Source organism: Neovison vison, chromosome X (assembly GCF_020171115.1).
Source record: "Neovison vison isolate M4711 chromosome X, ASM_NN_V1, whole genome shotgun sequence".
Taxonomy (NCBI): Eukaryota; Metazoa; Chordata; class Mammalia; order Carnivora; family Mustelidae; genus Neogale; species Neogale vison.
Window position 1 is genome coordinate 85031414 of NC_058105.1, and position 22908 is coordinate 85054321.

At 41.5% G+C, this 22908-nt stretch overlaps 1 protein-coding gene and 1 pseudogene across 7 annotated transcripts in view; one reads left to right on the plus strand and one right to left on the minus strand.

The window, feature by feature from the left end:
- The window catches only part of ARHGEF9 (Cdc42 guanine nucleotide exchange factor 9), a 235655-nt gene that overhangs the window by 160157 nt on the left and 52590 nt on the right, over window positions 1–22908 (minus strand). For 5 of the 7 annotated variants that reach the window (XM_044234616.1, XM_044234621.1, XM_044234619.1 and 2 more), the window contains exon 2: window positions 2937–3116. The exons of the other annotated variants lie outside the window; for them this stretch is intronic. In XM_044234616.1, coding sequence (XP_044090551.1) covers window positions 2937–3116 — 180 coding nt within the window. The remainder of the gene's footprint in view (window positions 1–2936; window positions 3117–22908) is intronic. 7 annotated transcript variants of the gene reach the window in all.
- On the plus strand, window positions 14939–15502 carry LOC122896428 (annotated as a pseudogene).

Genomic DNA, 22908 nt, shown 5'->3' on the forward strand with positions numbered 1-22908 from the left:
CTTTTTACTGATGATACCAGAACAGTGGGCCACTAAGGTTCTATGGTACTCCCCTGGAGATATGAAAAGACCATTCAACTATTGTTAAGCAAAAAGGTTCACAATGATCAAATGTTCATTCTGAAAACCATCTCAGGCAACATGAAATGCTATCTTAGTTTCTCAAAGAATAAACATTATTATAGTAGAATATTTGATCTCTAAGTTATAATTTGTGCCCTATCATTAATGGTCCTGGTCTATTATCACAGTCCTCAGTCTACACTTGTGTTGTTTAATACAGTAGCAACTAGCCACATGTGGCTAATGAACCCATGAAATGTGACTAATATGAATGAAAATCTGTTGTCAGTATAGAATACACTCCAGATTTCAAATACTTAGAAAAATATATTTATTAATAATGTTCATAATGATAATATATGATGTTCTATAATAATATTTTAGATACATTGGGCTAAGAAAAATATATTAAAATTAATTTCACCTATATTTTTTTACTATGGCCATTAGAAAAATTTAAATTATATGTGTAGCTTGCATTTGTGGCTCACATTATATTTCTACTGGACTGTGCTAGTATAGACCAGTGGTTCCTAACATCAAAGATTCTGATTTAACTAGCTTGGAGCCTGAGTATTGATTTTTTTAAGCTGCCCAAGTGATTTATTTCATCATGTAGCCAAGACTGAAAACCACTAGGCTAGACTCCATACCATGCATGCCTGAGTCAGCCAGTAGTCTTTTCAAAGGTCAGCTTCAGCCCATGCAAGTGGCTGCTGGGACCGCGTGCTTAGAGATACACTTCTCCTGACCTTGCATGTAAAAGCATAAATGTCAGTTCATTAGTAAGCCAAAGCCTGGCTTTGCCATTGCCTCTCTAAGTCATTCTGCTTTGCTCAATCATTTTGCCCCATCCCTTGATTTACTGTTTATTATAAAAATGATATTTTGGGGTACTTGGGTGGCTCAGTTAGTTAAGCATCTACCTTTGGCTCAGGTAATGATCCCAGGGTCCTAGGATCCCCGATGAGTGAGGAGCCTTGTTCTCCTTCTCCCTCTGTTGCTTTCTCTGCCTGTGCTCTCTCTTTCAAATAAATAATTTTTTAAATGACATTCCACATAAAGTGAAATACATTTGGATTGGAATGACAGTTTAGTCCTCCATTTAAAGAAGGATCTGTTAGCCCAAGATACACAAGCTGTTTCTTTATAGGACCTCACACTCATCCCAAAGGGCCATGGTTACTGATGTGTTCTTTCTGACTACCCCTGAGACCAATTCATCAAGCAGCAAGGCTGAGCTAAGACAGAGATAACATTTGAAGACTCAGATGGAAGATGCCACATAGGTAAAGGAAAAAGGACTGGATATTTCATTAGGAGATTCCCAGGACAAAAGAGGAAGAGAAATCATTTTGTCCATCCCTCTGCTTCTAAGTACTGTCCTCATCTAAATCATTCTAACCAGATAACAGTATTTCTTGGGTTTACAGTCCTCCAAGGAAAGAGGCCTCATTTAACCATTAAGGCCAGCCTTGATACATAGACCTTTTGGGACTAATAAAGTAGTGGTGGTGATAATGAGCAAGTTACTATTTGCCAAGTACCCAGTGTGCGACAAGCACTATGCTAAATACTTTAATCCCGTATGTGATCTCATTTAATCATCATAAAAAGTCTGTTATCCCTGTTCTTCAGATGAAGAAATCAAAGTTCAGGGAATTAAGTCTTGCCAAAAACCAAGGAGTTGGGAAGTAGTAAAGGTGATATTGCCTTTCAGGTTCTCTGATTTCAAATAATCTGCTCCTTCACTCATGTCACAATATCATCATTGTAGTCTTGAGGCCCTTCATCTTCCAAGAGCCCAAACTACTCTCATCTTTTGTTTGACATCAGGTATCCTACAGAAGAAACTAACAAAAGATGATAGGCTATGGTAAAGATGATCATAAGACATCCTGATGTAGCTCAGGTACTTGTACTGCTACAAAGTTGTTTCCATGTGCATGATCTCATTCATTGTGATATCCACTGGGATTAAAGAACTATCAACACCATTTTGTGGATGGGGAAAATCAGAGCTCACAAATACCAAAGAACAGATTCTAGCTCATAATTCGTAAGAGCTGGGATGCCAGGCCAGTGCTCTTACCCTGTAGTATCTTGCCAATTGGTGACCTAGAGGAAACAGAAACTGCTAAGGAGCCCTTTCTCAAGAGCCTGTTCCATTAAAGGTCAGGTTCTTCATGGCACAATGTCAAAAGGGCCAAGGTCTTTTAAGCACTATCAAGTTGCCTGCCTCCCACCCTCAACACATTTTAGATCCCAGACACCTGACTCAATGTAAAATCTGCAATCAGTAAACTGTAGCCCCTGAGAGGGTAGGGAGCCCACAGTCTTATATTAACAGCTGAAGACAACACATGGGGGTATTCACACTTCCCTAAATAAGAAAAAGAAGGCAAAGGAGGCAGAGGGGAGTGAGAAGGGAGGGGAAGGGAAGAGAGAGATCTATAAAAAGAACAAAAGAAGGGAGACAAGGAAAATAATAAAAGCAGAAAGGAAGAGAGATAAAAAATGTAAGTTCACAGAAATATAGGGTTAAAAGAGTCTTCAAAAACCAACCAGACCAAAAGGGAAGTGATTTGTACAAAGTCACAACAGGTAGGAGGCAGGAGACAGACAAATATGGGGATTGTTAAAATAATCAAAGAGAAAAAAAGAAAATAACTCAAAATTAGAAGGGGAAAGATTAAAGGAGGCCCATGTCTTGGGTAAAAGACCAAAAAAGGGAAAGGAAATGTGAGAGGAGCCACCAGGAAAGAAATGAGAAGAACAAAGGCTGGAGAGGGGAAAGTCAAGGGTAGGTAGCCAAGGAGACAGGAGAAGAAAGTGAAGGCTGAAGAGAGAGGAGAGTGAAGGCTGACACTCACCCTCACAAAGCTGGCAGGAAACCATCCCTCCTCATCGTCGATCTGGCCCCACCACCAATCCTTGTTGGAAGCATCCAAGACTTTGATGACGTCGCCAGCCTTAAATGCCAACTCCCGGTTGGCCATGGTGACGTGATCCCATACTGCCTCAGCACTAACGATGGAATCTCCAGTGATCAGCTTAGGAGACAAAATGAGAATGTGTTCAGTCCACACAGCTAGCTACCTTATCTGCCCCTTACCCCACCCACAGAACTCTAGTAGTTATGGAAATACTGACATACTGGTGGTGAAGGGTTGGGGAAAGGGAGATGGCACTAGGAGCACAAGCTCCACTGGACCACAAGACAAACAATACTTGTCAACTCTCCATTAGCCAGTGGGTGGAATGGCCCAGAATGTGAATATGGACTACACAGGCCTCATGTTTTTATTCCTACTCGTGAGCATTTTCCCCAGAGAAAAAAAGAAAGTTCAGTGCATCTTCCTTTGATGCATCAAGGCACCCCTGGGTCTGGAATGGGTGAAGAGGTTGAAATCAAAGGCTAAAATGAAACTCAAACATATTTGCTCTAAATTTCCTGTGTTCTCCCCCTTGTCCTGCTCCTCCTTGGAACTGACCAATTGAGAGCTGGTGGTACATTATTGAACACCACTGTACCCCACCCCCAAGGGGTTACAGACCATGGCATTCCTCACACACAATGGACTCCAGTCCTGCAGTGTCCTGTTCTCACCCACACATGATGCCATCCAGAGAGGTCATGGGTATGAAAGAATATGACTTTCTGTGATGCCTTGCTTCCAAGAAACTCAACCTTGTCACAGATTCACTCAGTGATTTGTTACCACCACTCTATGAGATACATAAGGAGTCTAGATTGAATCCTGCATTTGATGGATGGCATAATTGAGCCACAGTGAATTTAAGGGGTGAGTTCATGATCACCCAGCAAGGCAGGGGCTGTGCAAAGATCTTAACCCTGGTCATTAAAGTTTGTGACAAGTGGGACTGGCCTACATCAAACAACAGGAAGACATCTATCCCATTACCACATCACACATACACACACACACACACACACACACACACAAACTCATAACACTTATCTAAGCACTTATCACTAAGTGATAGAGATGAAGATGGAGGAAGAGTCTGCCTCTATTTCTGGCTGCCATCCTGATCCCTGTGTTGTTTGTTCTCCTTTTTCCCCAACTGGTTCCAACCTATACAGGCCATCAATCTTCCTGACATTCGGAGAAACAGATCCCAGGACAAAGAACATATGGCTTGTCAAGGCAAAAGATTCAAGAACTCTTTCTCTAGCACTAAATTTCTGAACATGTTCTCTAGAAGTCAATTTTTCTATCAGTCTCCTTTGAGGAAGAACTGATTCCCCAAGGTAACTGTAGCTCCACAAGACCAAAGACAAAACAGTTCAAACAACAGAGAAAGAATATGAAGCATGCATCCTCTTACATAGGTATGCCTTTCAATATACCAACTGGAGGATAACCCATGGTTATGAAATTAACACATTACATACATATGAAAACACACCCACGTACTGATCTTTTGACTTAGTTAAGTAATTATGTTGGTTAGGTAAGGCATACTGGGAGCTCCTCAGCATGGATACAAATGAGATTTCCAATGGGGTCTTTTATAACACCATCTTTCAAGAATCTCATCCTTTACTATTTATAAAGTATTTTCATATCTACTTCACCACTTGATCCTTACTGAATGACTAGGCCTCACTATTACCCATATTTTAAAGATAAGGAAACTAAAAGGCTCAGATAGGTGACCTGTCCTTTGTTCAATCATACAAGTAATAAATTATGGAGCCTGGCCTTCTGATTGCATGTGTTCTAATACACATGATACCATACTATCAATGATACAGGGAACTCCTAGAACTCCATCCATAATATCAGAAACCAGATGACTCCTATTTGTAAAGAACTACAAAGATAGATATATGGACAGCCACCTTTAGTCACCAATTGTCCTGCCTATGAGATGTTTTGTTTTGTTTTGTTTTATGATGAACCTGCTTTCTTCCAATTGCACTAAAATTTAATTTGTTCTTGTTCTGGTCTCAGTGGAGAACTGTTGGTAGCTGGCCTTAATAACATAAATCTTGATTTAAAAATTTCCCTCTTCTACCAAAGATGGGTTCCAACTGGTGTTGTTAGAGCTCAATAAGTACATACAGCCCCAACCCACAGCACCATGAAAGCCTGTGACTTAAAACTATTACCTTGGCTTTTTAACCAAAGGTCAAGCATATCTTGGCATCAGTTCAGCCCTCAGCTCAGGATGCTATCTGGGATGCTGTCTGAGGTACCCTAGGCTGATTCCACTGCCTGTGCTCTTTCTATAGTGGTCATCTTTTTTAGCAACTTCATGTTTGGATTTTCCCGGCAGCAGTGGGCTCATTCTTGTCCCCATTTAGTCCAGCTGATCTGCCTGAGCCCTCAGATCACAGAGCTCAGCTATACCCTAGACAAGGACAATCTAGGATATGTTGGCTATAAACCAACTGGTAATCCTGTTGTCAGGGCCTACCTGGAATCAAAAGCAGTCAGAACTAAACAGCATTTCAAAGGTTATCACCCTTAAGCCATTTCATAGATCAGGTACAATATAGCAAGAGAACTTGCCTGCAGTCCTCAGATGGCCAGCTTCCTAGACCATGCTTTCCTCAAAGTAACACTATAGATAGAGAAGGTAGAAAAGAACACCTGTATTTAAGACCTTCCTCTGCTACTTGCTAAAGGTGTGATGATAATGATGATGATGTTATTAGCTAGTATGGAGTACTTGTTATATGTCAGGCACTAGTCCATGAACTTCACACACATTAATTCATTAAAGCCTCAGAGCAGCTCTTTGAGGAAATAGTATTATTATTCCTATCTTAGAAGTGAGGATATTGAAGCTCAAAGAGATTAAATAATTTTCCAAAATTTACACAGACAGTAAGTATTAAAGACATAATTCAAATGCAGCTACAGTATGGCTCTAGAGTATCTGCTCTTACAAATTATGGTACCACTGAGTCAGTTTCTTTACCTGTTAATCAATATTGAACAAAGAGTTGATGGATATGTGTGCAGACATGAGAGAAGATTAATCCCAAAGAGGCTGGTAGCTGTATGGGGCTCCTGTAGTCTCCAATCACAAATATAAGCAGAAATAGGGGTATGTTACATGCCTATCCTCTGAGTTGTTTTAAAAGTGAATTAAAACTGGAAGGTATTATGCTCCATGAAATAAGTCAGTCAGAGGAAGACAATTATATGGTTTCACTCACATGTGGAATATAAAAAATAGCAGAGGATAAAACTGAATGGGAGAAAATCAAGGAGACAACAAGAGAACATGTGATGTGACACTGAAGATAGACCTTAAAGAATGGGTAGGATTGTAACAGATACGGGAGGGAGAAGGAAAGGCATTTGAGGCAGAGCAATGAGGAATGAGATTACATAAAGTCTCATAGGTAAAGACCATAGGGAATTTGATGGCAAACAGGTAGTAGAGTTTGGAAAAGGCTAGGAAGAAGGGGTTGGGGGAGTTGGGGAAGGAGAGATGGAAAGCTAGGCTGGAGTCCTTTTTGAAGCCTCTTTAATCTGAGGAAAAGGAGGAAGTCTATAGCTTGGCTTTTGCCAATCTCCCCCAAGAAAGCAAAGAGAGAAGGCTCCCAGCTGGTTTCTCTTTCCAGGGATACCAGCCCACCCTGTGAATGACCTTCAGTAGTAGTTCTCGACTTCTTGGAGGACTTATTAAAATACAGATTACCAGGCCCCCCAAGTCTAAGTGTCTGATTCAGTTGGTCTCTATTTAAAATTTTATTTGTTTGAGAGAAAGAGACAGCAGGTGAGAGAAAGAGAATGAGTTGTGGGCAGGGGCACAGGGAGAGGGAGAAGCAGGCTCCCCACTGAGCAGGAAGCCTGCCTCAGGACTCAATTCCAGGACCCTGGGATCATGACCTGAGCCAAAGGCAGATGCTTAACCGACTGAGCCACCCAGGCACCCCTAATTCAGTTGATCTTAAGCATGACTCAAGAGGTTGCATTTCAAACAAGTCTCCAGGTGATGCCTATGTTGCTGGTTTAGATACACACTTGGACCTTCATAGTTTAGGCTCATCCTTGCCTCTCCTGATGTCTCATTTTTCCCAGGGATCCCCATGCCACCCTGTAGGTTGGGCTCCCTGCCTAACCGAAAGGTTTTCCTCAGTGGTTGGTATATCTGAGAAAGGATATTTTGGGTCATGTAAGGAGAACTCCCAATGCCAGGCCTTGCCAATATACAAAAAAAGTGGGATCCCAGTTATCCAGAGCCGTAACAACTCTCCTGTCAACCTTTCAAAGCCTCACTTACAGATCCAACTCTTATCTTTACCCTGGAAGGGACCTTCCACTCTGGCCAAACTGTTTCTCTTGCAGGCAGATGTACTCTTACCTCCGTGCCTCTGACTCAGACAAAGCCTTAGCCTTGGTTAAGTACAGAAACACTAGATTTAGGCTGCCTCTTGCTAGTTGTGTCATCTTCATCTGACTGTTTGTTAATCCCTCACCTGATGACTCCAGTTTGTATTCTTTCTTCCTTTGCCCTTTCACTAAATTTAAGTAGGATAAGAAGAAAATGAGGCAATATGGACTTATTCAAGTTGTCAATCATATGTACACTTAGGAAGATCTAAACAATCTGCTTAATTCATAATGCATAGCAGTTTTTAGTCTCTACAACCTGAGCCTTAAAATCAGGCATGTTCTCAGATCACAACAACAGAATTAGCATCTCTGTCAGGTTGCAGAACATACTATGGGGCTAAGAAAATTATTTATGTTATATGTACCAGGTTGTCTATAGGACAGTCTGTTGTTGATAGGATTTATGGCCAAGTGGCTTGGGGGGTGGGCTGCTAGTTTTGCTGAATATGGTCATCAGGTAAAGGAGAAAAGATGGCAGGTAAAGAAAACAGGGAAAGGAGAAAAGATGCCAGGTAAGAAAAACACCACTATGAATATTTTTTAAATCCCAAGAATTGATTTTTCTCTTCCCTAAAACTTAATAATTCACACCTGGCTGATTTCAGCTTTAACCTGGATGTTGCTATCACCCATAACTAAATAAATGAATAAATAAATAAATAAATATATGTACTGAAAGGAAGTATGCAAATATCATCTTTTCATGACAGGATCATTTTCCCCTACTTTGTTCGTGTGATTTGTGAGTCACTGTGCACCAGCTTCCTTCAATGTCCCATTGTACCATCCATTTTTCACATTAAGAAAATGAAAGATCTGAGGCGCCTGGATGGCTCAGTTAGTTAAGCATCTGCCTTCAGCTCAAGTCATGATCCTGGAGTCCTGGGATCGAGCTGCGTGTCAGGCTCCCACTCAGCACATAGTCTGCTCCTTCCTCTCCTTCTGACCTCTCCCCCGGCTCATGCTTTCACTTTCTCTCCTCCCTCTCTCTCGAATAAATAAATAAAATCTTAATAAAATAAAAGACCGATGGTTAGTGTCAGCAACACCTGGCAGACATAAAACCCAGCTGGATCACTTGATTTGGAAAGGTGAGGGTAGATAAGGGTCAGGTTCAGCAAGAGCAAGATGGATCACCTGAACCAAAGTCCAATATGTACTTTGGTTGCAAGCCAACTCATACCTGTCAGGACCTAAAAGTTTGGGAAGCCAAGATAAGCTTCTGAATTTTCTCGCTCATTATAGACAAAGAATAACACCTTTCTGTACTTCTTCCAAAGAGATTACATGTGATCTTAGCTATAAGTGACCAAACATATATGAAAGAAGTAGAGTTACTTGTTTGGTCTGGACCTTAGCAATGGACTGACAGGCCCAGTAAGAAGAAGCTACTGCCCCAAAGTTCATGATGTTAAGTGTTTGGTCTTGTTGAAGAAATAAGTCCTTTAGAGAAGATGCAGCCAATTGGTCAAGGATTGGATAGATCACAGAGAAGACATGTTTCTGGACCACCAATCAAGCATGCCCCTGTTGGCTAGATAAGTCTCTCACCCAGGGCACCTCCCAATCTGATAAACATCAGCTTGAATGCCCAAAACACTGGAAATAGTAGTTACTGTCAAGTTATTCTGGGATCTTTTGGCATCACCTCAGTGCCTCGAACACATTAGACAAGTCTTTCAATGTGTGGTTCACAGACCTGCTGCTCAGAATCACCACAGAATTTCTAAAAAGCAGCCCAAGTGATCATGAATGATACATCATATTGAAACAAGTGTCTTAAACTTACTAGAGCCAAAGTTTGAAATACAAGAATTTTCTCTTACTGCACTGGATCATTTGGAAGAAATCAGAATCTCTGAAACTCTGTCTCCTGGCTTCTCCTTGTATTAGATTCCAGGCAAGCCAAGGAGTTACAGTAGCTTGTCCAGGAGAATCTTCTCAGTCTACCTTGAGAGGCTATCTGCACCTGCTCTCTTGAACTCCTACTCCCTCCCACCTCTGCCCTGATCTTCAGCCCTCAGGTCCTCAGTGGCCTTAATGGAAAAATCCTTGCAGGATATCTCTATGCTGTAGTCTAGAAGCAATTTCCAAGAGCTATGATCAATCTATTCAAATCAGACTCTAATATTCTGAGACAAATTATTAGTAAAACAAATAAACAAAGAAACAATGACTCAGCAATGCTCCCTCCATGAGCTGAGTCAGAAGCATACCTCTTGAACTGGAGGTTACCCTGACCCTTCCTGTCTCTTGAGGCAGACTGGGCTCCATCTCCAAAATATTCCTGCCCTGGGCATTGTGATCTTCTTCTTGGACTTGCTGCCTTGCTATGGGTACTAAGTTCCAGCCACCCATTAGCTTCTCTTTGTTGCCTTCAAACCTTGAGAGATGGCCAGGCCAGACCCAAGAAAGAGACAGGAAGTCCAAAAAAAACCCTAACCCCTGAGGTTCCTTAGACCCATCTAAGATTCTGAACCTGGGTTCTTGGATTACTTCATGTGGTTCTACTGGGACCAGCCCTGTGATCCTTAACTTCTCTTGGATTGTGACCTGAAGGCCAGCCTTGAAATTTCCTAAGAAGCAGTGGGGGTGGGGCTCCTCTAGGTTTACAGAAGGGGAGCGGGAGGGGGATAGAACTACATGATGAATCTGTCCTCCATGCCTCCCACATGTATAGTTCCATATTCATAAACACCACAGCTAGAGGGTGGGTAGGCAAGGCAGAGAGAAAAAAGGAAAGTCATTTTTTATCCATTTGACAGATGTCGTGTTAAAGCATTCTAAGGGAAGGAGGGCTGTAGGTGGGGGGAGGAGCAGAGGGAGAGATAGGTTAGAACTAATGGTTCTAATGTGGTCTTTAAACATGGCCATCTGCTCTAAGGTGGTGAGAACAGGAATAGCACTTATAGGAGCATTTTGACCTGCTCCTATATCTGGAGAACAGGAAAAATAAATATATTTCAATCAACTTAAACCACCTTGAAGTCTATTAAGCATGCCCACCCAGGACACAGATTTGCAAAGACTCTGAGACTTTTCAAAGAGAATGTAATATCCTCCTAGGGAGTCCTTAAAACCCAAAAAGGAAATCTGCATTTAAAGAGCCCATCGGAAAGCAGAAGATGGTTTCCAGTGGCTTACTGATTTCCCTCTGCCTATTGACTCACAGTGAGAGAAAAGACATTGGCCAAAACACTAAGCAGTGCCTTTGATCCCTGTCAGCAATGATTCCTATTCAGGGATGGGCCATGTCTCTAGCAGAGTATAGCACAATCCTGGTTTTCCAGCAGACATGGTAAGTAATGGATGGGTGGATGGCAGGAGTGTTTGGTGAGCAGCCACTGGACAAGGCACCAGAGGATAAAATGGCTGAGTTGGCTTCCCTTCTGGCAGAGGGATGGATGTAACATCTAAACTTAAGCTGTCAAAGAGGACACAAGCACAATCAGACCCACACTCAAGGCCTAGGAGAGATAGCATTGGGTCTTTGTCTGAATAAAAAGTAGTTGTGCTTGGAGCAACAGAACTTCAAGTAGGTCATCCAGGCTTATGCAAGACAACTTCTGACTATTTCAGCTAGGTGAAGGAGATGAGGGCAGAGGAAGGAAGGCCCAGGGAAACTGAGGAACAAAGCAACCAGTACAGTGCTAGAACTTGAACCTATTCTTCTTAACTCTGTGTCATGTTCAAGAGACTGACAGTGGATTCTTATTATTGTTGTTGTTATTATCATTAAGATTGTTATAGATTTTATTTATTTATTTAATGGGTATTAAGAAGGATACTTGTTATAATGAGCACTGGGTATTATATGTAAGTGATGAATCACTAAATTCTACTCCTAAAACCAATATTACATAATATGTTAACTGACCAGAATTTAAATAAAAAAATTTGAAAATAAGCTATAAGCAGGTTTTGACAAGAGACAGAAAAGAGGTAAAAGGAACAGAGAGGAGGCAAAGAAAATGTGGAAACAAAGAATTCAGAAGAGGGATGAAGTGAGATTTAAAAAAAGGTCAAAAGACAAAACTTGACTCTTGAGTTTTGCCATGAACTATCTCGACCCAGAATAGAGCTCCAGTTCAGGAATGGCCTTTGGGTTGTACTATCAGAAGAAAGGGCAATGCCTTCTCCACCCAGTTCAGGCCACTGGGTTCAAGTTATCCAAAGGGGCTTCTATGAAAAGAGTTAAGTAGCACCATTTCCATGTGCTTAAGCACATTACAGTTTCTAAGTTGCTTTCACATCATTTCATATTCATGAGCTCACTGGATCCTCCTAGCAACTCTAGAAGACAAGCAGAGTAGGAATGAGACCTTACATTTTAAAGATAAGAAAATATCTCAAAGGATGCCAAAGGATGTCACTCAGCTATCCCAGGAGCAGAAGCTAGAAGAGAACCTAGATTTCCTGACTCATAGTACAATGCTTTTCTTATAATAAGAAAATATGGCTGACTGCCTACTATGTGTCAGAGATAAATCTAAGTTTTAACATAAACTAACTTATTTGATCCCCATCTTAAAAATGAAGAAACCAAGGTTTGAAGAGATGATGTGATTGCTGGAGGTCACATAGAGCCAGAACCAAAACACTAGTAGTTTTACTCTCGAACAAGTGCTCTTAACCTCTGCTCTCCATGACACATCCTCGTGCCCCACAGGGTCAAAGAACATCCAAAGTATAATAAGTCATAGAACAGTGAATATATTACCATAAAAAAGAAAATGAATATATCTATACATGCTTGTATATTCATAGAACATTTCTGTGGAAGGACTCACTGGTGGCCTCCGCAGGGGAAGCCAAGTGGATGGAGGGGAGGGGCAAAAGAGAGACTTCCCATTGTACACCCACTGGTATCTTTTAGATTTTGACCACAGGAATGTATTTCTTATTCAAGAATAGAATAATAAAAAAGGACATGTCTAGAGTCAAGAGAGCTGGGGAAACTGTGTGGCTGCTTCTTGGCAGGACTTTGGCAGCTCACCCTTTCCTATTCACCTCCTTGTCTCTCAAACTTGAAGAACAGAAGGTATCTCTCTCATTTTCCCTTTAGTTTCCACACCCCAGAAACTGTCTAATGCCCTAGAAAGGACCATACCATAGTTATCCTATAGGTTTTAGCAGCACAAGTGAAAAATAACACTTTCAGTTAGGTTCCTACAGCCAATCAGGGGGACATAGGAAAATAATGTATTAGTGGCAGGACAGATGAAGAAGACACAAAAGGCCATCTTCCCCAATACCTAGCACCAAGGCATGAACTCCACAGATTATTCCATCTCCTTCCTCTCACCAATCAGTCTCAACGTATCTGTCCTGGGTGTTATATACAAACAATGAATCATGGAACACTACATCAAAAACTAATGATATACTACTGTATGGTGACTAACATAACATAATTTTTTGTAATGTATCTGTCCTGGGCTCAGAAAGGCAAAAATAAACAATCTAGAAAGGCTCCAGGAAATCTGGCCCAGCTCAAGAGTCTGTGGTGTACAAGGAAAAACACTAAATGAGAAAAAGTAAGCCCAGCTGAGATGTAATGTCCACATCAAGGCCAGGTGAGAATCAGCCTGTCTCAAGGGAATTTTCCAGCTTTGGTTCTTGGATTTCCACTATCGTATCCCTCAAGAGCTGGCAAAATACTCCACAGAACAAGGCCCTCAAACATTTTCTCGGATACCTTTTGACCTAAACCCTTATGCAGGTCAGCCACACAAAGCTTCTGTACCCAGGAAGCTGTGAGGAGGTGGGGGTAGTAGCCAAGGAGGATAACTGCCTTCAGGGACTCTTCTGAAGTAGCTCAAATGGGCAACACAACTTGCTCTCACAACAGCTTAGCATCTTCTCCATTACTTCACAGCTTCTAACCCACAGGTGAGTAGGACATGAACTACTGTAGAATGGACAAAAGGTCAGTGTGTCTTTTGTGGGGAAGCAGGGTACTGCTGGGGAAGGCTGGGGCCCAGATAGCCAACCCCCTACCATTATGTTTCAGAGACAAACCTAAGTTTTTAACATATATTAACTTAAGCTGCTACTGGCAGCTTCCTTTAGCACTGGAATTCTGGCTGGTAGCTTGAAGCTAGATAGATCTGAAAGCATGATTTCTAATCCTGAATCCAACACTGCCTAATCCTACATCATCAGGCTGGTCCCTCCCTTCTCTAGTCTTCAGTATCCCCGTCTGTAAAATGGAGCCAATATTGGCTTAAAAGAAGGACATGGGGAAGGAGTGAGAAATAAAGAAAAGACAAGCTCCTGAACTACCTCTAAGCTACCTGTAATAATGAGCTGGATGTATTCTTAACAATCCAAATAGCAGAAAAACATGTTCAACATTTTACAAGGCACTTTTCTTATCCTTTGCCATGATGAATTCTTGCACCCAACATTCCTGAGATTTATAATTAAGCCCATTTTACAGACCAGAAAACTGAGGCTTAGAAGAACTTTGCCTACAATATATGGGGTGAAGAGAAATCTGAATTTCAGCTACAGAGTGTAGTTCCTGACCCACCCCCTTTCAGCAAAGCAGGTGAAATGACTCTGAGTACAAAATGGAATAAGGCACTCTCCCTGGGTCAGAACTGCCATTCTAAGTTGCTTCTTCTGACAGGTGGCAGGTACAGGTGGTCTGACCTTGCTTTTCCTAGTATAGGAAAAAGTCCTTGATCCTGATGTCCTCCACTTTTCCCCACTGCCTAGGGTTCCCAAGGAGTCAAAACTATATGATCACCTAAATGTTGCAAACCTGTTTTCTGAGAAAGGACTGACCTAGAAAAGTATCTGTAAGGGTGAGGGTGACCTCAGCATGACTTTGCCCAACAACAGTGCTATGAGGTTTTCTTCTCTCAACCCCCTTTTCTTTTTATGGCTACTGTGAGAAGGGTCAGGCCTGGTAGTTGGTGCGTCAGACTAGTTTAGGGATGGAGGTATAGCTTTGTGGGTAAAGAATAAGTACATCTGCAAAGCATTATCTCAACTCTTTCTTTGAGCCAGCATCTGAGGGATATACCGGCTGTTTTACCTACAGGCCAAATAAGAGCCAGACAGAGGAGGGAAACCTGACTGAGGCACACTGTAAGTTGCAGAATAGTAACTGGAATTCATGTTTCTTGATCACAAGTCCAAAGTTGAGAAATGAGCATAAGGCTGTGACAGTCAACAGTATCCTGCTCAGACTCTGAGGCTGCTGCTGTTTGCCGGGGCAAACCTGGCACACTCTAACCTCTTCACTGCTTCATACCATTCAATCCAGACCCAGTCTAGGATTCTCTCCTTTCAGCTCCAGCCTTTGATTATTAAAGGCCAGAAAGGCCTCCCCAGGACATCCCGACCTGGTTTCCAGCTTGAGAAACTCTAAAAATAGCAGGTCTTCATTAGTGGGGCCAGATGGCTCAAGCTGTTATGCCTAGGGGCAGGGTTGTGGTCATTAAGAATGTGGCTATTCAAGAGGCCTAGGGTGATCTCTGAAAATGGCTCACTATTCATTTGACACAGAACACCCTAACAAATCACAACAAGAGGTTCAAATCTTTGTGTTCACTTCAAGAACATACATGAAACTGCCCAGGCAATCGAGGATATGCATATCTGAAAAATCACCAAGTATCTGAAGGATGTCAGTTTGCAGAAGCAGGCACCCCTGTGCCATTCCATCGCTACAATGGTGGAATTGGTGGATGAAGTGTGCCCAGGCCAAACAGTGGGGTTGGAAACAGGGCTAGTGCCCCCAAAAGAATACTGAATTTTTACTGCACATGCTTAAAAATGCAGAAAGTAATACTGAACTTAAGGGTTTAAATGCAGATTCTCTGGTCATTGAGCATACCCAGATGAGCAACCACCCTCCTAAGATGCAGCATAGAAATTACAAGGCTCATGGATGGATTAACCCATACATGAGCTCTCCCTGCCACACTGAGATGATCCTTACTGAAAAAGAGCAGATTGTTCTTAAACCAGAAGAGGAGGTTGCACAGAAGAAAAAGATATCCCAGAAGAAACTGAAGAAACAAAAAGTTATAGCCTGGGAGTAAATAGTAAATTCTGCATAAAATAAATGCAAATAAAACTAAAAAAATCTTGGAACACTGCGTCAAAAACTAATGATGTATTTTATGGTGACTAACATAACACAATGAAAGTTAAAAAAAAAAAAAAAAAAGAATGTGTTTGGAGACGCCTGGGTGGCTCAGTTGGTTGGACGACTGCCTTCGGCTCAGGGCGTGATCCTGGAGTCCCGGGATCGAGTCCCGCATCAGGCTCCCAGCTCCATGGGGAGTCTGCTTCGCTCTCTGACCTTCTCCTCGCTCGTGCTCTCTCTCACTGTCTCTCTCTCTCAAATAAATAAATAAAATCTTTAAAGAAAAAAAATAAATAAATAAATAAATAAATAAATAAAAAGAATGTGTTTGTTTTCTCTACCCACCATTGAAACAGGAGAAGTTGGGACTCTGTGCCCCTTATGCATCCTCCCTCCCACAACTTAAATACACTTGATCTGGCCAAGTTGTTACTTCATTCCTAAGAAAAGAATAAGCTTTAATACCCAGTTACTTTATGTTTTCTAGGGCATTATTCAAAATCAAATTATTCCATGGTGGTTTGTTAAGTAGACTGGGAATGGAAGAGCTGGATATCTTTCTGCATTGATCACTGCAAATTTATCTTCTCCATCTGCTGATTAGTTCAACATCTGAGTTCAGTTGTAAACATTGTTTGCCTTGAAGACCCTGCTATAACACATACCATCTTGAGTATCCATTTTATTCCTTCATTTGCAGGCTCTCTTAAATCATGCTTGTTCTACCTATTTGGAAAACTGTGACAACAAGCTGGTCCTAAGGGTAGCATATGTTCTGGATCAAACTGTGTCCCACAGGGATGTGTGGGGCATGTGAGTGTATACCATAGGTGTGTTCAAATGTGTCTCATGGAGGGAGGGTGGTTTGTTCAAGTAACTCCTTAAAAGTGTATCTCAGGAATAAGAGTGTATGTCCTGTGGGTAGGAGCACATCTGAATGTGCATCTCAGCATGCCCCATATGTATCTGGGTGTGCAGTAGTACTTTATATGCATTCATGTGTGTCCACACACATAAATTTGCATAATCATGCATCATGTGTATCCTTGTGTATATACTCTGCCTGTAGAGAGTATGCCCAAGTGTGAGTGTACTCCATGGCTAACCGAATGTATGTGCTCCAAGCATGTCAGTGTAAAAGTGTACTCCACATGTGTATCCCAAATATACCTCACAGAAAGAAAACTTCCAAACTGAACATGAAGGGGCGTAAAATCTAGGGCCACCCTTCTGCATTTGGCAAGGCCTCTCATGCATCTCTGGATGATATGATATTTGAGGGGACATACCATAGGTGAAATAGATGTATCTGAATTGCCAATTAGTTCGATGCTAATCTAGCCAGAATTATCTAGTGACATCTGCCTGGTTCTATCTGCTACAGACTACCTTTTATAATAAGACTTAGATAGAAGCAAAGTACAGAAGGCATCTTTAGAACAATCTCCTTGCCCATTTGGTATGGATGGGTTGATAACATGCTAAGCTCTTCCTTGCACACCACTGCTTTTAAGAGGCAGCACTGATCTGAGTCAATATGAGCAATTCTCTGAGTTCCAATTTCCTTAGTCATAAAATGGGAAATAATCCTGGCCTTGCTCACCTCATAGCATTGTGGAGAAAAGGCCAATGTGGCAGGACTATACAATGGTCCTTATCTTCTCACCCAGACCCCTAGAGCCATGAGAATGTTCCAGATAAAATTATGTAGGCAAAGGTGAAGAATGTTGATTTGTTCTAAGTAGGTCATTTGTCAGAAGCCTGTAAAATTTCTAACACAACTCTTAATCATATCATGAAAACTCAGTAATGCTCATCACAAATCCTAGCCAAGAAACTGGGGGCCAAGAATTGATTTTTAATTGCCAAGTGCCTAGATGGTTCTAGCTTGATGGACTTGAGAAGGCACTAAATAAAAACACAGTTAATTTTGGCTTTCTTCCAAGCTCTTCTTTTAGCTTTGCAGGAGACAGGGAGAGAAAACGTTCCTCTGCTATTCATAGCAGCATGTGTGTGGACTGGTAGGGGAGATGGAGCTGAGGGTAAATAAAAGAAAGCTCCCTATATAAAAAAAAATCCAGCTTTCCACCAAGGAACCAAGACATGAGCCAGGTCATAGGACTTTTATACTTTTAAGGGAGGGAAGCAAAAAAAAAAAAAAAATCCTTCATGCTGTGATGGAGAAGTAAGGCAAAAAGACAATGATATTTGTTCAATGTCACCCAATGACGGAGTTCATTTGCAGGCTCTCTTAAATCATGCATATGTCTTTCATTAACAATACCTTTGTAAAGGGCTACTGAGCATCAGTTCCCTCCATTATAGCAGTCACATAGAGATTTCTGACCCAGACAGTTCTCAGGGATTTTCAGCTCCAATTAGCAGAAAAGAAAACTAACTCAGAGAAGCTAAGTAATTTGCCCAAGATCACAGAGCTAAAAAATGATAGATTACTAGTTTAGTGACCCTTTGCTTCCCATCACACTATACATATTTCCCTCACCACCCCTGAAAGGCAAGAGCAGCTTGTAAGTCATGGGTCCAGGAACTCACATCCTTACTAGGCAATGTGCTAGTTCCAGTACTACTATAAACATACTGTATTTCCTTGGATGAGTTCTTTCTCTTTCTGTGCCTAGTTTCCCAGCTTCCACAATGAAGGAATTAGATTAAGAACAGATGCAATACCCCTCTTCTAGAAGGTATAGCTATCTGGAATGATGTTAAATGGCACTATAACTTCAGAGCTTGAGCCCAGATCAGTTATATGACAATAACTCCTTGAACTTCATTTTTCTCATTTGTAAAATGATAATCCCTGCCCTTCCTACTTCACAGGGCCACAGAGAAGATCAAGTGAGATAATCTGTAAAACCCAATGATCAGTGTAAAACAATGTTCAAGAAGGAGAGTCAAGAATCAAGTGAGTAACACTAGCCCCAGAAGTCTTTCTCTAAACCCAAGTACAGAAAGTGTCTATGTACATTCTGTTCAATAAATCTTCCTGAACCTTCCTGCGCAGTTCAACCTATATTCTTAAAAACAAACACCTCACTGGTTGCAAGTGCAAAGGAAATTAGTAAGTCCCTCCACTCCCTTTGGGCCTTAACCACAAAGCAGTCTCTCAATTCTGTGTGTGTTCTGAGCCCTCCCACTATACTAGGTCTACCAAAGCCACTCCTAGGGATGCCTGGCTCTCCCTTGTCTGCCTCTTTGCTAATACCAAAGCACCCACTACTGCCCAGCCCTCCTGCCAACCAGCAGGGTTCACAGAAGGAGGAGAAAGGAATAGAGTGGGTGGAAGAGAGGCTGTGGGAGGTACAGCTAAAAGTAGCTACTGTCTTTAAGCACCACATTCTGAGGGGGTGGAGGGTGGGCTCTTAGCATATCCTTCCTGCAGCCAGCTGGGCATGAAGGCACATGGCTCCCCCTCCTCTAATGAAGGCAGGCAGGTAGAGAGATAAGAGTTGCCAGAACTATTACCAGAGCTCTTCTGCACCCTGAGGGTAGATGGTTGCACAACACAGTGCTGCATCCAGGGCTCTCTCCCTCGGGAGAACTAATGTGATCTGTAGGAGATTCTAGGATTCCTCTTTTGTGCCTCATCTCACTGCCTGATACCTCAAGGTCTGCTGACAGGCCTGCTTCCCTCTGGTAGGTTATATAATACTACTGTTTTCCCAGTTTCTGTGTCAGCTTGCTTTCTCCAGCCAGACTTGAGAGTGCATTTAGGTCTCTGGTAGAGCCAAAGGAGCACTGAGCCAGCATCCTATAGCATAGGTAGCAGGTTACAGAGGATAAAGTCCTGATTTGAGGGGTTGGGATCCCAGGCCCATCACTGAAATCTTGGAAAAGTCCCTTTTCCCTTAATTTTTTCACTTGTAAAATAGGAAATGGAAAAGGGAGAGGCATGCTGCCGATCTCCAAGGTATTCTTACCTCTGCCTGAACCTCCTCTCCTACCCAGGGCTGTCCCATCTTCCAAGCAGTCTGTCTGCACTGGGCAGAGCTATCCCCGCTCTCCTAATCCCAATTCCCCTAGTGACTAACTAAGGTCTACACTGGCAAGATGATTACCTGAAATTCTAGACTCTGTCCTTCACCTCTGTCCTAGGCTGATTTCAATCATATGAGTTCTGCTTTTTTCTGTTCTATATAGAAGTTTCTGGCTCAAATTTCATTTGAGAACATGGATCTTCTATTGAATCCACTCCTCAATTTTAATGACATGGAAACTGAGGCCTAGTGGGGAAGGGCCTTGATCAAGTTCTGGCAGCAAGGTAGGAACAGGACCGTGGCTTGCTTCCAGGGGCCCCAAGGCCACTTCCAGTGTTTTTATTTCCTACTGAAGGTCTGCCTTCCATATACTGTCTCTGCTATGGATGCATTACTTTCCCTCTCCTCTGCTACCAATGCTTAACCTTGATGCTGAAAGACCAAATGGCCAATTTTTGTCAGGGGAAACTTGCACAGAAGAATGATAAGGGCAAGAAAGAACTTACCTCAAATACATCCCTCCTTTAATGTTTCCTTTTTCCTCCAGGTTAGCCCTTTTCTCCTTTCTTTTAAACTTCCTCCGGAGTTCTGCTCTATGTTAGTGGAACCTCTTCAATTCTGAGTCATGACCATACTCTGACCAGGGTCCACTATTTAGGCTACACTGGAAGAAGAACTGCAAGATGTGGTATCAAGAGGCCTGGGTCAAGAACTACTACCTCTTGAACTGTGGGACCTTGAGTAAGTCACTTAATCTCTTTATGCCTCAGTTTCCTCAACCACTTCCAGATTTTGGAAGTAGCCAATGAAGTAACTAGGGAACTTTATTTGTTAAAATAAAAATTCTTATTAACAATATCGGTATTAACTAAATAAACAGCTACTTACAATACCACAGGAAGGAGTCCTGGGCTGTCAAAACAGCCAGCCCCTATCCTCCTTTCCCAGAGCTATGAGACTGATATTTTATCTATAAGAGGCTGTTCTCAATTATCCACACAACATGTTTTTTTAATGACTGCTAATTCTCAAACTGGCATCCAACTGCCATTCAGCTCACTGTAGGGCTCCCCTCCCTGCTGGCAACTACTGTGTGCTCAATGAATACAACCTATAGTTGAGTGTTTTAGAAGAAACTTAAGCCAAATAAAATGAGGAAGGCAAGTCTATTACCCCCAGAATCACCTTATGCATTCCAAATCCGCTATAAGGGATCGGTGGATTACCGGATGGTTTTGAATAATAATATTCTTAATCATTTTGATCATTTTTATTAATCACAAAGTAAGCACACATCATTAGAGCCAGAAGAAATCTTTGAAACCAACTAATCCTCCTAATCTTATTTGCAGATGAGGAATCCATATGTCAGAGGGGAGAAGTAATTTACCCAAGGTCTGTCAGCAAATGAACAGGACCTTCCCCATTATTACAGCATATGCACAGGGGCTCTTTTTCCTAAAGGGTTCAAACCATCTCACAACTAATAATTTTAAATCCATATAGGTCCCCAGACTACTCATTCTCTAGGATTGAGTCCTTTTTAGAGTGGGCACAAGCCCCACAAATTCATCAAGGCCCCCACAATCCTAGAATAAAATCTCACCATCTGCAAAGCCTGCCTATTCACGTGTGTGATAAGCTAGATTCAGGCTGATCTGACATTTCCTTTTAACATAGCAGTCATCCTCATCCCTGGCTGAACATTCCTGTCATTTCATGGAGCTTTTAAAAAATATTGATGCCAGGGCCTCACCAGATCTCCCCCAGAGATTCTGGGAATTAGTCTTGTTAACTTCCCAGGTGATTCTAATGTGCAGCCAGGCCTGAGAACCACCGGTTAATAGAAACAGTTCAGCCTGGGAAGTCATCAGAGAGGGAGACCAACCATAAGAGACTCCTAAGTATAGGGGAAAAAAATGAGGTTTTTCTGGAGGGGTGGGGGGTGAGGGGGATGGAGTAATTGGGTGATGGGCATTAAGGAGGGTACATGATGTGATGAACATTGGGTGTTATATGCAACTGATTAATTATTGAACTCTACATCTGAAACTAATGATGTACTATATTTGGCTAATAGAGTTTAAATAAAATAAATTTACATATATAAAGAAATTTCTTTAAATATTTATATGTATATACAAAAAAAAAGAAAAAAAAACAATTCAGCCAACCAAGTGAAACATGCACAAATATTTCCCTGAAAATTTGAAAGCCAAATATATTCTGCTTTAAAGTTATATCTATGATGTCCTGCTTTCTCTAAAAGAAAGTGATGGTACACAGAATCTACAGTTGTGGCACTGGCCTTCAGCAAATCATGGACCCAGTTAAGAAACATAGTTAGAAAGAAAAAGAGAAACATACAGTTTATGGGTATTAAAAGAAATTGGGAACTCTGGAGGCTGCAATAAGATTTACCAGGATTAAGATGCCAAGTGATACATACTCCCTTTTTCCGATGAGGTCATTGGCTTGGTAGATGATTACCACGAACCTAGAATACATCTAGGTTCTACAAAGCATACAACAAATCTATCATGCCACATTTTCCTTTTTTACACATTGGTAGGATAAATGATGGCAGTCCAGTGGATTCTGCACTGGTTGACCAGATATATACAAAAATTAAAGGACTGTAACTCCAAGAAGGGGCTCTGGTGGAATTAACGCCATCATATTTTTTTCTTTTTTTTTTTTTATTAACATATAATGTATTATTTGTTTCAGCAGTACAGGTCTGTGATTCATCAGTCTTACACAATTCACAGCACTCACCATAGCACATAACCCCCAATGTCCATCACCCAATCACCCCATCCCTCTTCCCCCCCTCCCCTCCAGCAACCCTCAGTTTGTTTCCTGAGATTAAGAGTCTCTTATGGTTGAACATTTCCTTAAATCACCAATTCAGATGGTACTTATTCAGTTTCCAAATAATGCAATGCTAGAAGAAACTGCTAATCTGCTTCATGGCATAAAAAAAAAAGAAATTAGCCCACCACCCCCCAAGCATGAATACATAAACCGATGGAAATAAAGTTTAACTCATGTACTGCTAGAAGGGACTACTAATTTGTTGCACAGTATAAAGAAAAAAAATAAGGTCCATAAAAAGCTAGACTGGACTAATCAAACAAAATAAAATTTAATAAATTGGGTTCAAAAAAGTCTCAAAAAACCAATTCCACAACAGAGTAGAAGACTGGACTGAACAGCAAAGCGTTTGAGCCTACATTCCAAAAAGGTAGTACAATGGCCCTTAATGCTGACTGCACATTTGAATTACTTTGGGGAGACTTCAATTTTTAATTTAGGGAAAAAAAGTTGCCAGGGACCTATCTCACACCAATTAAATCAGAAT